This window comes from Montipora foliosa, chromosome 12 (genome assembly GCF_036669935.1).
Source record: "Montipora foliosa isolate CH-2021 chromosome 12, ASM3666993v2, whole genome shotgun sequence".
Classification (NCBI taxonomy): Eukaryota; Metazoa; Cnidaria; class Anthozoa; order Scleractinia; family Acroporidae; genus Montipora; species Montipora foliosa.
The window spans coordinates 22,447,702-22,464,181 of NC_090880.1; the positions used below are offsets into that span (position 1 = coordinate 22,447,702).

The 16,480-nt window shown below is 39.8% G+C and overlaps 1 protein-coding gene and 1 long non-coding RNA gene across 2 annotated transcripts; one reads left to right on the forward strand and one right to left on the reverse strand.

The window, feature by feature from the left end:
- Nucleotides 1–795: 795 nt before the first annotated feature.
- Nucleotides 796–3,277, forward strand: LOC137978811 (uncharacterized). Its single transcript, XR_011118221.1, has 2 exons — nucleotides 796–970; nucleotides 2,633–3,277. It is a non-coding gene; the product is annotated as an uncharacterized lncRNA (long non-coding RNA).
- Nucleotides 3,278–7,567: 4,290 nt separating this feature from the next.
- On the reverse strand, nucleotides 7,568–13,074 carry LOC137980025 (sodium channel protein 1 brain-like). The gene is made up of 4 exons (XM_068827345.1): nucleotides 12,976–13,074; nucleotides 12,282–12,421; nucleotides 11,709–11,839; nucleotides 7,568–9,788 (listed from the first exon to the last, which is right to left on the reverse strand). The coding sequence occupies exons 1-4, from the start codon at nucleotides 13,069–13,071 to the stop codon at nucleotides 8,476–8,478; spliced, it is 1,680 nt and encodes a 559-aa protein (XP_068683446.1). The 5' UTR covers nucleotides 13,072–13,074; the 3' UTR covers nucleotides 7,568–8,475.
- Between the last annotated feature and the right edge of the window lie 3,406 nt (nucleotides 13,075–16,480).

Below are 16,480 nucleotides of genomic sequence, written 5' to 3' on the forward strand. Positions count from 1 at the left end.
GAGAGAGAGGGAGGGAGAGAAAAAATGAGATCCGCTTTTATTCATCCCGTAAGTACAAATTACCCATGTATATATTCGGCTCTCTTTGGTATACGTATTGTTCTACAAAACAATAGCGCGAATGAATAATTAATTTATTCTGCATGCATAATGACGTAGGGACCTGTACGGAAATCATTCCCGATTTTTCCGACAAGTTTTCACCGCGTATCAGGCAACCTGAAAGCCGAAGGTTTCATTTTAGATCATTGCGGCAAATCCGTCCAAACCTCGAAACGCTACATCTCCAACAGATGGTTTTCAGGTGACGTCAATGCCGCCATTTTCGTGGACGAAAACAAGAGATCTCTCATTAGCTTCTTTTTTTCGTCCACCAGAAGTCGTACATTTCTCTGTTGTTACTGGTGTCTCTAGAGGTTGGTTGAAAACGTCCTATAACAACGAAAAATCCAGCGATCGAAGCTCGAACGAATTTCGCTTGCAGGCTGGTCGATTTGGTTGTTCTGATTGGAGCTTCGCGTCCCACAGGGCCAATTGTCATCCAGGGACTGCTCGCAGTCGATAGTTCCCGGATGTGAAGCGAAAGCCAGCTGAGATGTGCTTTTCATGCGTGGAGCTAGACATAGCACCATAATGAAAACAATCCGTCACGCTAGTATGAACACCATTAATTTATGGACTGAATTCATGTATTTTGTATTGAATAACAAAATGATTTATATACCGGTAAATAAGGTTCCCATAGTGACCAGGACGACAATCTATATTTTGGTTAATTTCCATCCCTTCATTCAAATGGTCATTGAATCCTTACGCTTCAATACAGAAAGCGCCAGTTTTCTCCGAGGAAAAAAACGGATTTCATCAGGAAGCAGACAACGAGAACGGCGACGGACGGGCCGTTGTGTGAGATGACCTGGAGTGAAAAGACCAACTTATACTGAGAAACCCTTATTTACCACGACAGCAGGTTAGCAAGAGCCGACTTTTTTCCGGTTTTACAAAACCCGTTAGCGTGGATTAAATGTGTAGCTTTTGAGCACGTAAGGGGACCGAGAACCTTTCTTCACCCTTGCCGGTTTTAGCAATGCATTCGGCTTTTCCCGAAGCTTTGCTGCATTACGAATCATGAGGTTTCCTGGTTGAGGTATATATCACAATTGCAAACCAGACAAGACGACCACAATTTAATATCATTTTGAAGTTCAGTCAGCCATCTGCATCATTTTGTTCTTTTTCCATTTTGACCAAATATACAAACTTTCGGGAAATATATTTAATTCATAAAAAGCATGAAACTATTTGTCAAAGAATGCTCTTTAGTTTTCAACTTTTGGCAGATAACGTTTACAAGTAAATATAGCTGATTCAATCAACCTACTTAATTTATTTACATATTTAACTTTAAGCACATCTTTATCAAAAAGACTTGAATAGGTATATGACATTTTATTGTTGCGTCCAAACAATTACGCTTTTTGATTTTGCATAAGGTCACCGCAGAAATTCTAGTTCTTTCCATCTGTCCAGTACTCTTCAGAAAAAGTACTCTTCAGAAAAAAAAATCTGAAATAGGAAAACTTTTACAGACTAAACAAAACCCGGAGTAATATTTGAATGCCAAATGGAAGGACTCAAAAGTTTTAAGACAGCTCTCGGGACGTTTTATGCGCTCTCGTTTTGTGCGAGGCTTACACCACGTAGTAGCCGTCTTTTTGAAGTGTGAGGCGAAGCAGAGAGCTGGAACTAATTTTATGGGCTCCTAATCAAGTCCAGTTTAGATTGACATATCATGTATTTTTCCAGTTTTTTTGCAAATTGCTTAGATTGGCGTGGTTTTGTCCCTATTATAATCAGTTGCTTTCTTTAGTTTTTGACGATCCGTAAGCCACCGAATTTTGGCAAAACCTTGCGGATAATCAATGAATCTGGGATTATTTGTATAGTGCGGGGACAGCTATTCTTAGAGTTATTTTCATAGAGTTATGTCGTAGAGTTAGAGTTAAGTTTCCAAAATCCTGAATTCAAGATTTTGGAAGCCAACATTCATTAAAGCTAAACGTTTGTTTAGGCCTAATTAGGCCTAAGGTTAGCTTTTATGCATGTTTAGGATACTTTTGTATTTCTAAATTCAGGATTTAGGCCTTCCAAAATCTTGAATTCAGGATTTTGGAAACTTAACTCCAACTCTACGATAAAACTCTATGAAAATAACTCTACTGCTAGTCAACCTCGTATAGTGCGCGCTAAGATTGGTAATTCGATCGAAAGCCCAGCTGTGTTCCACAGCAAGACCAACTTGGCTTCATTGTCCTCTAGCCCCGGCGCTCAATAGTGACTACCATGAGATAAAACGCCCATCTTGCTGACCTTGATTTCTTGTTTTCCAATTCAACTTACGTACAAGGGTTACACATTAGAGTGAAAAAAAAAACGCTGGCTGTAACTTATCGCCGAGGCGGACATGAATTCGATTAAGCGAGGTATTTCTTGTTGGGATGGCACTAAAACTCATTTTCGTAGTTTCTAGTGAGCACGGGAAACCAATACGTGTAGTGAGAGCTTGAAAATGGAAAAAGCAGTCCTATGAACTGCATATGATAAGTGGAAAACGTTTTGTTTTTCTTTCCAGGAAGATGTCTTCTTCGGTCGAGGCCTGTTTGAAACGTATTCAGTCGCACAAAGGCGTGGTGGGAACCATCGTAGTGAACTCAGAGGGAATACCAATCAGATCGGACCTTGACAACTCAAGCACGCTGGTCTACGCCTCTGCTTGCAAGACTCTGACATTCATGGCCAACAACGTAGTGCGAGATATTGACCCTCAAAATGAACTGATTATTGTGAGAGTCGGGTCCAGGAAAAACGAAATGATCATAGCTCCTCATGAAGATTACCACGTGATTGTCATTCAAAGCATCAATGAGTGACGTTGTCGACGTGCCACCCGCCCTAGCAATAATTGACTAAGGAGGAAATGGTGCGATCTATTGCAACAGTGTGTTTCTGTTTCATTTAATGTGGGTGCGAGGCGTGAACAACTGGCTGCAGGATCTGAGCATGACCACCTAAAATGCCAGGCCTAGGCTAAGACAAAACAAAACATAAATCTTACAGTGTCTTTGTTTGCCATTTTAAATGCTATTTTAAGTTTCGAGTTTGAACTCAGCTGATTCAGAGGCAAGTATAGCCAATTTAGAAGGGTTTCAGTTGCGTGAAAATTTATATTTTTATAAATGGGTTTTATTTTGTCAGTAAAATTTACATACGAGTGTCATTTGCGTTTTCCTGTGATGATTTTCATATCTGGGTGTTTGCTTGCCTCGGGGTTTTACCTTGGTGTAATCTAAGTATTCTAAGAGTAACATGGCCTCAGGTAACGCAATATGAGATACGGCAAGTGCCCTTGGACATGAAGGGCCTGGAACAACAAAACTGAAACAAACCAAACTCATTAAAAAAACTCATTATCCAAAGAATATTGTTTAGGCCTAAAGTTAGCATTTTTGTAAAGGTTTGGGTTGTTTCAGTTATTGAACCCTTCATACCCTACCACCACCCCAAGCCCCTCACGTCCAAGGGCACTTTGAGATATGGAAACAAGTCTTTGCCAATATTCTTGGTTTTCACGAGACGTCATCAAAATTAAACAATAAGGAATTATCATTCCTTTAGAGATTTTAGTTTAGTTTCTTATTAGAACAGATGAAGAATTACCTTTACACAAATTTTCAGTTTGATAGGGTTTTTCGTCTTGTGATAAAGCAAGGTTGAGTTTCTAAGCTTTTGCGTGACACGATTTTAAAATTGCGTCCAAGAATGCTTTCACGTAGTTTAAAAAATAGGTACGCAATTCGTACATGTGGCGAGCCACTAGGTAGAAGAGGAGGTGCTGGAAACAAGGGTGTTGAGCTATGCTTAATTAAAATTTCAAAATTGGAGAGCGATGCTGGATGTGCAGAGAAAGAAGTTCACCACAATTCTTAAAATGCATATGGTCCGTCTGAGATATAGTCTTTGAAAAGAGGATGAAAAACTGTCCAATACTTCTCTCTATGATTTTTGATTCATTTCATTTACTTGTTTTTGCTTATGTTGTTTCAAAATTACCAAATCTTGAATAACTCGGCAACCAAGAGGGCTATCACAATAAAATAAACGCCGTTCTTCATCATTTTAAAAGCTCTTTCGAACAAGCAAATATAGAATTTTGTGTCATATGCACTTTAATGTTGGTAAATAGAATACACTGTGGTTTCAAAATACGTCATGCACACCAATTCTGGATCCATGCTGTTCATTTGTCACACCCATTTTAAAATTGCTGTTGTTTAATTTTCCTACTGCACAATAGTAAATTGCAATGCTAGCTTCACATGAAACAAAAGGGCTCTTGACATAATTTCGAGTGTAATTAAAATAAAAATACAATTTGAAGTGCTAAACTATTATTTGACACACTGTTTTGCAATGGCAAGTCCACAGCAAGCAAAATGACCTTTGAGATAATTTTTCACTGTAATTCAATTTAGGTTTCTTTGGTTCTCTTCACCATCTCTTTAGCTTAAAGCCCTGGCCAAACTATCAAACAAAGTTGGATCCCACACACAACATTGTATGTAAATGTTGAGGTCGTGGCAAAACACTATCCAACATTGCTTGAGGAATTCAAGTTCAAGTTGGCGCTAAGCTTGAAAATATGGCGTAGCGTTTATGCTACTGGAGCTGCTTGAGGACGCAAAGGACGGATTCAAACAAGAAAATACCAAAGAATGGTATAGAGAACCTGTAGAAAAGGGTATGTTCAATGCAAGAAGCATCCGCGCATAGGAGATGAGCTCGGATCAATTTGCAGGAATTTTAAACGCTATTGAACCAGACATCTCCAAACAGAGCGACAATGATTAAGGAGCCTAAGAGTGTCCCATAGACACGGCCTTGCTTTCTACTTGGTGATCAAGGTTTCTGTCTGTTCATCAAAAACTACGACGTGCCCTTGGTCCTTGTCCGCCATCTCTGTTGCATATGATGCTAGAAGCCTAGGTTTGAAAATAAGGGCGCGTTCGATTGACCCCATTCCGGAATAAGAATACGTGGAGTGGTGATTAAAACGGTATGTTTTGCGCGTTTCGAAGCAGCAAGGATAATAAAAATATGTTTAAAATAGAATTTTAGTAGATGTTTGACAATTTTAATATGAATCTCCGTAAAAACGAAGGATTTCCAACTGATATTCCATGTATTCCTATTCCGGATTACGGTCAATCGAACGCACCCTAAGATAGCGATTCGTGATTGGCTAGCGGCGCGAACGTGACTCCATTCAGGGCACAACTTTGTTGGAAGAGCGGCCAAAGACTGCATTGTTATTGGTGCGGCGAGCAGAATTGTTGGTTGTAATGTTTTATCAAAAGCAAATTCTATCCAACATTTGATCGAACTAAAAATGTTGGACGAACATGTTCCAACATGGACGGCCAAAACGGTCGAACAATGTTCGATCAAGCAAACTTGGAGCGTCCAATCCAACTTTGTTCGATAGTTTGGCCAGGGCTTAATACAAGAGCCATAATGGGACAGAGACGGAAACGCCCACTCTGGTCCTTGGGATATGTGAATTTCACTTAAGTTTTTTTTAGACCCGTGGATTAGTCGGAAGTTAGTTTTCCGTGAGGTCCGCAAATCTTTATTCGGGGAAAGGATGTAAGAGAAAAATGGCGTCGCGCGTGGAGGTGCGTTTTATCGATGAGAGCGATTTGTTATCTACGGGAAAGGTTTTGTCTTAAAAGATGATGCAGATAATCTGCTTCGCTCGATGAAATATCAGACTTTGGGGACGAATTGTTTTCCGGCGCGGACAGCGATCCTGAAAGTGAGCTTTCAAGTTCATCAAGCGCTACGTACGATCACAGCGACGACAGTGAATTCGGTGCAGGACCTTCGGCACCAAATAAAGGTGGAAGAAAGAAACTTAAAGCAAAAAGCGAACAGAGAGAAGGGAATATTAATCGTCGCACAAAAAAAATCGAAGCTGCCGAACGTCAATCCCAGTACTAGTGAAGCAACGTCGACCAGGAATTCAAACAAAAACACTAAAGGGCATCAAGCAAATCGCGGGGGAGATCATGTTGAATATTCAACCGTCGCCATTACAATGCCATTACAATGCCCCATTACACTGCTTGACACGTATCGATTAATTTTAAAATGTGCGGACCTCTCAGGAATTACACTTCCGTTAATTACAATCTCTAAAAATAACTTTAGTGAAATTCACATATCACGGCCAACGCCCTAAGATTCGCTCTCTGTCCCATTATGGCTCTTGTACACGCTAAATAGATCCATTCACCGATCAATAGTTCAAGCGGGTTGCTGTCTGTTTGCAGTGCCACAAATTACCTACAATGCAGTGAACACCGTAAGAACTTGTTTGTAATACTCGCAAAAACATAAACATGCCTTGTGCAATGGGGATACATAACAGCCTTCGAGCCTCCGAAAGATAAAGTTACTTGTAACAAAATAATAATAACAAAAAACTAAAATCGCTTATCCTTCCTATCCAGATACACTAACCATGTTTTTGATAGCCTCGAAGTCGATTGATTTCATCGTAAGTAATCGTGATCAATCGCCTTTGTCCGATAATCTGTCGTCTTTTGACGGGTTTAATGTCACGTGACTGGGCATCGGGACAGGACATCCAGTTTGAGCTATAACAATGTGGTAAGCCAGTTAATGGCTTACCACAAAAAGTGACATCCGTTGAGTTTTTGCAATCTGAACAGTCCTTGTACGAGAAGGCATACTCATATAAGTGTTTATGAGCCCTCAGAAGACGATTACGAGCTTTTTTATTGCAAAACTCGATGACATATGTCTTTGTTAGCTTTCGGTCGCCAGATTTGTGCCCCTCAGAGGAACACAAACATGGCGTCTCCATACAAAGCCTTAAAATTTTGAGTAAAACATTTCTTCGATTATCTTCCGCACGAACCTGAACCTTTGCGAGACTGTGTGAATATTCATCTTCTTTTATCTCTTTGATTCCTGACTTTATTTGTTGAATGGTTTTGATGATGGTGTGACATTGAAAACCGGCAATTACAACAGGTGTAGAGAACTCACTAAAGCAATTTAGTCATGGTCAACCACATCGAGATAATTACGCTGGCCAAAAAGCTAGCTAGTGCTGGTGCCGAGTTGTGAAAAGCTAAAATAACAGAGTTCAGGAATAAGAAGGAAATGCAAATTAAATTTCTAATCCTAAGAAGTAGCATTTTTGAAAGTTCAGAACTTATTATTGAAGACATACGATCTAAGAAATGAGCCAATCCCGACACGCAATCACTTTGTACTCAACAAACGCCGAGGCTTCGGGGTGGATTGACGGGGGGTGGGGGGTGGCAGCGGTCCGATTGCATCTCGATTTCTACTGATGACTGGTTTCCGTTCAGAACGCGGTTCTGTATAACCACGTGAACTTGATGGAACTCTTTTTAGTGCTTTCATTTGAGATTATGTTGATAACATTTGGATTAAAATATCAAACTGAACAAGTGGGGGAATATCGTAATCTCATTTTGTTTAGTTTTCTTTCTATTTCATCTATTCATTAAAGGACTATTCCACTCTCGCACGAGGATTCCTTTTAGTTATTATTATTTCCATAGGAATGGTAGATTAATAGTTTATGACCTAAAGTTTCATTCAAGCGTTGCCGGAACAAAACCATCATATTTCCGTTGGCTTATTGTGGTGTATGTGCTTTGGAAACAGACAAAACAGTGTATACTTTCAAACGTTCAAGTTGCAACATCATTTCGACATGGATTGTATAATTATCAGCCCAACAATGTTTCTTACGTCTTCATCGGTACAAAAAAACACTGCTAACAATGTCGGAATCATTATATCACGCATCACCCATGCATTGGACCCACTGCATTGGCAAGGTGTATGATAACATTGTTGGGCCTTGCTGGGATCGTATAGAAGCACCATTGGTACGACATTTTCGACCATGATCTTCCACCTTTGTTCAGTCCTTGTTTTCTGGTAGGCTCTTATATGGGTCTCTGGTCTCAGCCTTCATAAAGCTATTCCGTGCGGGCGTTGTTAGTATTCTACAACACCACGATGTCAATGTCAACGTTGTCTTCTTCCTTTGTTCCGTGTAGAAAAATTCAGACGTTCTAAATACAGCACCAGTCATTTTGTATCAAAGTAAAACTGAATACTTTTGCACCGGTTTAAGCCATGATAACGTCATTGTTCAAGATGGAATGTTTGACCATGCGTTTGAAAGACATTCTTATAGATCAGTGCTGTGTGAGAAGATCGACGAAGTTGATTATTCTCAATCAAGACATTGTATACATTTTATAATATTGTCCTATACTAGATATCATGATTAGTCAATCATTTAAAGCGATTATCATAAAGTCATTCCAGATGACCTCTGCCTGAAGACTATACACTATCACCGTCTGAATCAAATGGATCGTACGACAAACATCCGGGTGAGTTCATACTGCTGCGAACACTTCCGTTAGAAGTTGGAGACCTGCTTCCTGCCGTGTAGTCTGGAGCAAACCTAATGTCGTCTATTTCCTGGTCACTAGAAACGGACGACAGTGGACTACATTGGCACTTTCCAACACTTTCGCCGGAAAATCCATTGGACATTGGAAAGGTCACAACTCCACGAGTACTACGTTTATCAAGAAACTTTCTGACTGCCCTTTGCAGCATGACTGCCGATGTGAATGGGTCTCCGTATTTTCTACGGGGTGATTCGGTATTAGATTGGAGAGATTCTGTTTTTGCCATCGGCGTTTCCGCTGAAGAAACACCGTTTTCCATCGTGAACAAGCTGTCGGCATGGTTTGGTATGTCATTGGATACCGATCGTGATTTGCTCATGCGTGACTTTTTTCGAACTCCCCGCCTTCGAAAATGGTTTTCTAACTTGGAAGCAATTTCTTCGAAGGCCAGCGGTGACTCTCCATGTTTCTCCAACAAACGCTTAACCAAGCAACGAAGAAGGTCAAAACATTGGACACGATATCCCATTCTGACATTTATTCCAATTCGGACGAGTTCATGTTCATTCGGCTTGGCAATTTTTAACGGTTCGTCAAGTAGATCAACGAAGTCGGACACCTGGTTAACTTGGAGATACTGTTTACCATTCGTCACAAATGTGGCCCATTTCTGGTAATAGCTATCGAGATGTTCCTTTGTAATGATGAGACCTCCTTCCTGCACCCTATTCACGTTCTCAAGAATGATGGCAATGTACATATTCACTATGATAAGAAAAACTATGAAGATGTACGACACCAGATACATTACCGCTCCAACAGGATACCCACAGTTTCCATTTGGGAGTCCCCCATAGGTCGGATCACAATCTGGCTCTCTGAGCATGAGAGATTCGAGTATGTCATTCCAGCCAGCACCGGTTGACAAACGAAATAATAGCAACAAAGATCGGCCGAAAGTCTCAAAGTTGACAGTATCGTCCAGATTCTTTTGTTTTTTAACGTGGCCAAATGTGGACATTCCAATGATTGCATATATGAAGATCACCAAGAACAGTAACGTACCCACGTTTAATAACGCTGGCAGAGAAATTATCAACGCGACCAATAGTTGACGAATTCCCTTTGCGAATTGCAGCACTCTCAGCAGCCTAGCCACTCTGGCAACGCGAAAAACTCTCAGGAGACTGGGATTTATAACACTGCTGTCACCAGTTGTGAGTTCGTCCATGGCCAAACCTAAAATAGAGAGAAAACGTAAAATACAGATTTTTTGTTTAACATTGGGAGAAGACTATTTTATTGAGAAGCATGCTTTCTGAAATGTGAAGTCATCACGTTCAAATAAAGTTATTCAAAGGTAAAAAGTAAAATGAGCTTTAACTTTATGTTTGTAGCCGGTGTATGTTTTAGGTTTTTGATTAAGTTGAAATGGCCAAAGACCAAGAATATTTATAAAGTTATTCAAGGATAAACATCTTCTAATACTTTTGTTTTGTCTATATTGTATCACTCAGTTAACCTTTTAACTACAACCATTTACTTATTCTGTCACAAAATACAGAAGAGATAGCATTAAAGTAAGGAACTAGCACTTAATTAAACTACTCAGAATAGTGGAGACTGAGTAGTTCTTTTCAATAGTTTACTAAACATAAACCATTTGATTTCCTTTACGCTCGTAGATGTGTTGTTGGGCGACCTGCCACATTTCGAATCACAGTGAGCAATTTGTTGAAGTACAATTCTATTGAGGTAGAGATGTTGAAAAAATATCTTGACCTCATTGGCAACAGCCATCATTTGCATTTCCAATAGCAAATATTTAATTTAACGCAACTTTTTCCTTTTTTGAAAAACAATGGGTATTCTCGGTTTCCACACGACGCCACGGCCGTCGTGTTCATGTCCCCAAACAAAGAACGGTGACCATGTTGGTGTCCCGACCCAATCCTCCGGGAATAGAACTCTATTATTATGCAAACGTTTTCTTTTGCTTTCGTTAAAAAACGTGGCTGTTGATTACAAGAGTGAAAACCAAGAACACGTGATGACTATTTTTCCTTCCCTCTTCCCAGTGTCCAGGTCGCCATCCCCTTTCGGAGGAGAAATTCTGCCTCGTATGCAAAGTTAGGGAGTTTAAGCAACGATGACGGCTACGTCAACGACAACGTCACAAAACAAGGATATCATAGTCGTGCTGCACGTGCGCACGCATTTCGCTGGAATTCTTTGACGCACTGGTGTCAAATGACCATATTTTAAGGTGAGCATACAATAATGAAGTGCTCATTTTCTTCCTTTACTTTAAAACCGTTCGTACCAATGCCGTTACGTAATAATTCGCCCATATTGTACTAGGTGAAAAGATGGACTAATCGCAAAATTTTTATAGTGATAGCGCTAGGTTATATTACATTTCAGAAATAACAAATAGGGGTCACCCAGTTCGTTTTTCAAAAACGTGAGCAGCTAAAGCCAAAACATGGGGTGTTTTTGCATGCCTTTCCTGCTGCTACGTTACCTTTTACGTCACAAAAAGGACCAAATCTTTTTCAGCAATAATTCTGACATGGTACCGTAAAATTGCTACAAAGTGATCTAATAAGAACGTTTCTTTCAAGTGTTGAAACTGGTTTGAGCCATTTTAAAATTTTGCCAATAGTTCTATCTCAGATTGCTAATTACTATTCTACAATAAAAAAAGGGGGTCACCGAAATCATTGTTGAGATATAACCAAATAAAGACGAAATATAGGGTGTTTTTGGATGCTTTCGTGTTGCCATGGTAACCTATTACGTCACAATAGTAGGCGCATTTCGTTAAGCAATAATTGGTGTTTCATATGGTGCCATAACATTGCTGTTAGGTGATACAGAGTTGTAGTGACAACCCTTCTAATAAAAAGGGGTCCTTAAAAGTAGTGAAACTGGTTTCAGCCATCTTAAGTAGCTTTAAATGCCCTAAAAAACGAAGCACTGATGGAGAGGGGGAGTAAGATGAGTGCACTGTCGACCTCAGGTTTGTCAGTTGAATTACTGTTACGAGTTATCGACATTAAATGTGGTTACTTTACTTTACTGTCACTTTAGTTTCATGAGATAAAGAAATATCAATATCATACTCTTCAGTCAGGATGATTCGTTACTCATACTCACCAATTATAGAAGTAATGACAATCACAAAGTCGAAAATGTTCCAGACTTTTCCAAAGTAGTGATGTCTCAGAGCAGCGAGCTTAAAGCCAGCTTCTAAGATAAACACCAGAGTGAAAAACCAATTGAACACTTGTGTTTGCGGGACACAAGGTCACAGCATTTGTTAAGGATAATGACAATTGAAGGCTTATTGCAAACTTATACCCCATTCACACCAACAAGACATGTTTAATTAACCTGGGTTTAACAAATAAATTTCAGTCACAGAAACAAATAAACGTCCCCCGTCATTATCACAGCAAGGATTGTGAAACTGGACCTACGGCTTATAGTCCTTATCCCGGCGATCGAGAACTATTGAAAGTCAAACCATCCGCAGATGTCATTACAAAGGCAGCACTTTCTCCTCACTTATTTTAAGACCCTGAGTCACGGTTGGTCCTGCCGGTTTTGAACCCGCGACCTCCCGCGCGGTATAGTCCAATTTTCAAACCGTTGAACTGAGCGCTGCTGAATCGTACAGCAAGAACTTAATGGTTAAATTGCTTTTTGACTAATTAATGACAAAGGATATGAAGAGCATCTGTGATCCCTTTCGATTGACCATAATGCTGCCACATCATTACTGACATATTGAGCATGATGATTCCAAGGATAAATATCTCGAAGGTTTCGCTCGTTACCATGTCGTAAATCCTGCTTAAGATCTTGTTCTGTGGAGAAAAATAAAAAAGATGGCTGTACCTGGAATCTCGAAAGGTTTGGAGGGAAATCGTCCTTCAGTCACACGAATGATACAATCCAATCTCATTGAGACGAGAGTGACACTGGATAGCTTCATGATACTGATCACCTTAAGTCCAAAAAAAGGAATCCACTTCCTTGGAAAATGCGGCAAAAGTGTTAAATAATAATAATACTAATAATAGGAAGAAGAAGAAAAGGAAGAAGCTACTCAATCAAATAAGAAGCGTGAGCCACCAAGAAAACAGCTGTAAACCTTTTAGTTCATTGTTTTCATTTCAGCCGAATTTTGCTATTACTTTACTGTCCCTGTGACATTTCCTTGTGCATGCGCAGTAGGCTCAATGTACGAGTTCTGCCAAGGTCAGCACAATTCTCGAACGTAATATGAAAATAACTTGTTGTTGTTATGGTACTCTTGTCTTGTGTACCATGACCGAGCAATAATTCTGGCGAACACTTACTATTACATTTATATTTGTTATATTTTATGTTTTCTCTTTAATCTACTTGCACCACGAACCTGTGGTCTGATGGAATGGTCTGGCGGTTTCTTCTTGGCTGATTCCTTGAGTATATCCACCCATTTTCTTTGAGCATCCGTCAGAAGCATTCCCATGCAACTCAGCTCGTCGTACTGTAATCGCGAATGAAAAGCTGCATAAGTCCCAGCAGAAACCCATAAGGGTTGAAACGTGTAACGGCCCCTTGTGTGCTGGGAAACAAGCTTCTGAATATTTAATTTGCTAAGTACCATATTTGGAACAACAAGAGAGAGGGGTTTCCAAATATGGTACTTAGCTCTGAAACATTCAACCAATCAGTTCGCACTGAATATTCGGAAGCTGTGAACGCGCGTTACACGTTTCAACCCTTACGGGTCTCTGGTCCCAGACAATAGACCTCTTTACAGTTGTGTGCTTAGTTACCTGGCCTTTAAATGAAAGTGAGGCTGGTGCTGACCTTTTTATGATAGACCTCCCTCCTTTTCTTATGTTAATGATAATTTTCTTATGATGTTGTTGTCATGCTAGTTAGTAAGAATTTACGTAAGAAAAACAGTGAGGTTTCTATGAAAACAAGGTCAACTCCAACTTCACTTTCATTCATAGGCCAGGTAACTAAGCACACAACTGTGAAATGGACTATTAAGCAAAGAAAAGTAATCCATACAGTGACATTGGTATTTATGCTTGGTGTTTTTTTTAAATTGGATCCACGATCCGCGCAATTTTTCCCGAAGGGCCGCGCTGCACCTAAAATCACTGACAGCAATAACTACTGTGCATTCCATTTTCCACACCACTACACTACAGTTTCTATACGTTGCCTGAAGTTGCAGCACTGAACTGGTCTCACGGAAAAGACAAAGAAAGCATCTCTATTGACAATCTTCGATTTTTTGTCTTACGTCACGGTAAAATTTTTGGGAGTTTACCGTCACAAAATTATGAGAAGAGTAAATAGACCAAAAACGGCAAAAAATTGATTTTGAAATTGACAGGTAAAGTATTCCAAATTCCAAATATTGTTGCCACGTACTTCAAAGCAAAGTTAACAGGATGGTATTTTCTATCAAGAATAGAAAATCAGTTACGGAATTACGACTGGCCTAGCGCCAAATAGCTCTGAGGGCTCGCTCTGGAGTAACCAGTCAGATCTTTCTTACTGGGTATTAGATATGTTTGTGTCTGGGTGTGATAAGCTTGTTATTACCTTTCGCTTTAAACTGTTGAAGTTGTCGATGATCACTCCTACGAACAAATTCAGCACAAAGAAAGATCCGAGCACGATAAATATGACAAAGAAAATGTAAGCTCCAAGGTACTCTCATCATCCGGTTGCTCGTCAACCTTCCGAAAAACGAAAACACGTGATAAGTTGGTTGAAAAACACAATTCCTTGCAAATCAGGGAAGAACGTATCTACCAACAACAATATCTCGATCGATTAATTAAGCCCTTTTGCGTGTATGTGAAAGGGCAAACTTGACGTCAAAACATCCGCCTTCTACTTGTCAGGAGATACTGACAATTCTTTGTTCTTATTCCAACTTTCTCTCGCTTTTTAGAACTTGCGCGATGTCTGTACATAACAAGCAAAAAATGACCTAAAATCAAACAAGGTTTTTAATTTTTAGAAAAAAAAAGAAGTATAGGATTGGATCTCTAAGTAATACAGGCTTGTTTATTTTCCAAGTCTCAAAACAAGAACGTTTACATTACAATTTCCAACAAAAAAAAAAGAAAGAGAGCACACGTATGGGGGAGAAAGAAAATCGAAGGGAAACTCAAGAGAAAATGAGGGGACAGAGAGGGAGGCTCAGGGCGTTGGCCGGGATATGTCATGTTCACGAAAGGTATTTTAGACGAGCGGAAGTCATTGTTCTAGCGGAAGTCTGTCTTCCGAGACGTCAGCTCTCAGGTTCTTAGCGAAAAGAGGAAAATGGCGGCGCACGTGGAAGGCTGATGAATACTTATTTTTTTTCAAACATCAGACCGAGGTTGGCCTGCATGCGGACGAATATCGGTAAGAGTACAGACAATGCTGAACCGCTTTCGATTTGTTTTTTACCACAATGTTCAACGCCAAAGAAAGTTTTTATTTCAGCGCGTGACCAAAATCATGACACGAAGAAAGAGCAAGCGTTGTCTATAACTTTCTCGTAATATATTGCTTTATTTCCGAAAATGGACGTTCCTGATTGGTTATTACATTGCGTGACAAATTGAAGCGAGCATGACGCGTACAGCGTTATCTAGATTCTTATCGACAATTGCAAATTAGCCAATCAGATTGCGAGATTACAAGCAATTGTGGTAAAAACCTCTTTGGAATCCACAGCATCGTCCATAAGCTCCATCCAGCCTTCAAAGGTTGCCTGTATTAATAGGAAGATAAGAGAATGAACAAAATTATTGATTGAATTAATATCGCAAAGCTTTCAGCTCGAGGATGCTAATTTTATCACTTAGCGAGAGTCGTAACTGAATCCGCCGTTCAAAAAGGGGCACCCAACGTCAATTTTAGGAAAATATCTGTTCGACATACGATTTGAGATCTAGAATTTTACAAACATTTTCTTGTAAATTTCTTGCTTTGCCTGTCTATCCTAGGATTTTCGGACATCTAAAAAATGGTTTAATTGCCTATTTTAACGGATTTTTACCCTAAAAAGGTCACCTAGAATTTACGGGAGCCTTTTTTCTGGCTGAAATTTTCGGATCGCTAGACTTTTCAGCTAGGAAATGTCAACAGATGAAAAATTTTTAGGGGATAAAAATATGCCTATATCTACCGTTTTAAATACTAAAATACCTTTAACAATGCTACGTCTAAGTGGTTTTGAACTATATTCTCGTTGGGTGCCCCTGTTCAAAATACGCGTCCCAGATGGATTAATAGTCCAGAGGCCCTGTTTCTCGATTGACGGCTTTGTGGGCCTTTTTCGGATGTCACAATTTCCTCTGTATCTTAAGAACGGAGAGGTTTTAAGTCAACAAACTTCACAATCATTTTGCTTCTTGTTAACTTGAAAACATGTTAACTTGAAAGACCAGCTTAAGACACCAAGCGGAAGGAAGTTTTTGTGAATGGCTTTTTGGGCCAGAAAAGCTATCGGTACCTTTGAGAAAACGGGCCCAAAGCCCCAGTTGTTCGAAAGGTGGATAGTACTATCCACTGGATAAATCACTATCCAGGTTGGATTAACTCAACGGTTTTTGCTTGTGTTTATCTGCTGGATAGTGATTTATCAGTTGGATAGTGTTATCTACCTTTTAAACAACCGAGCCATGATGATAGAGCATGTCAGTGAAATCGCTGGGGAATGGGTTCGAGTCTCGATTTAAGGACTGGAATTTCTTTCAGGCTTTCCTTTGTAATTGCTTAAGATCTCATGCCTCTTTCTCGTCTGCGATGATCATACATCGGCTTAGAATCTTCACAATGTGCATTTCAAAATGGAACTTCGATAGATTACACTATCGCTAATCATTGTAATCTCCTGGGAACATTGGAAATTCAGA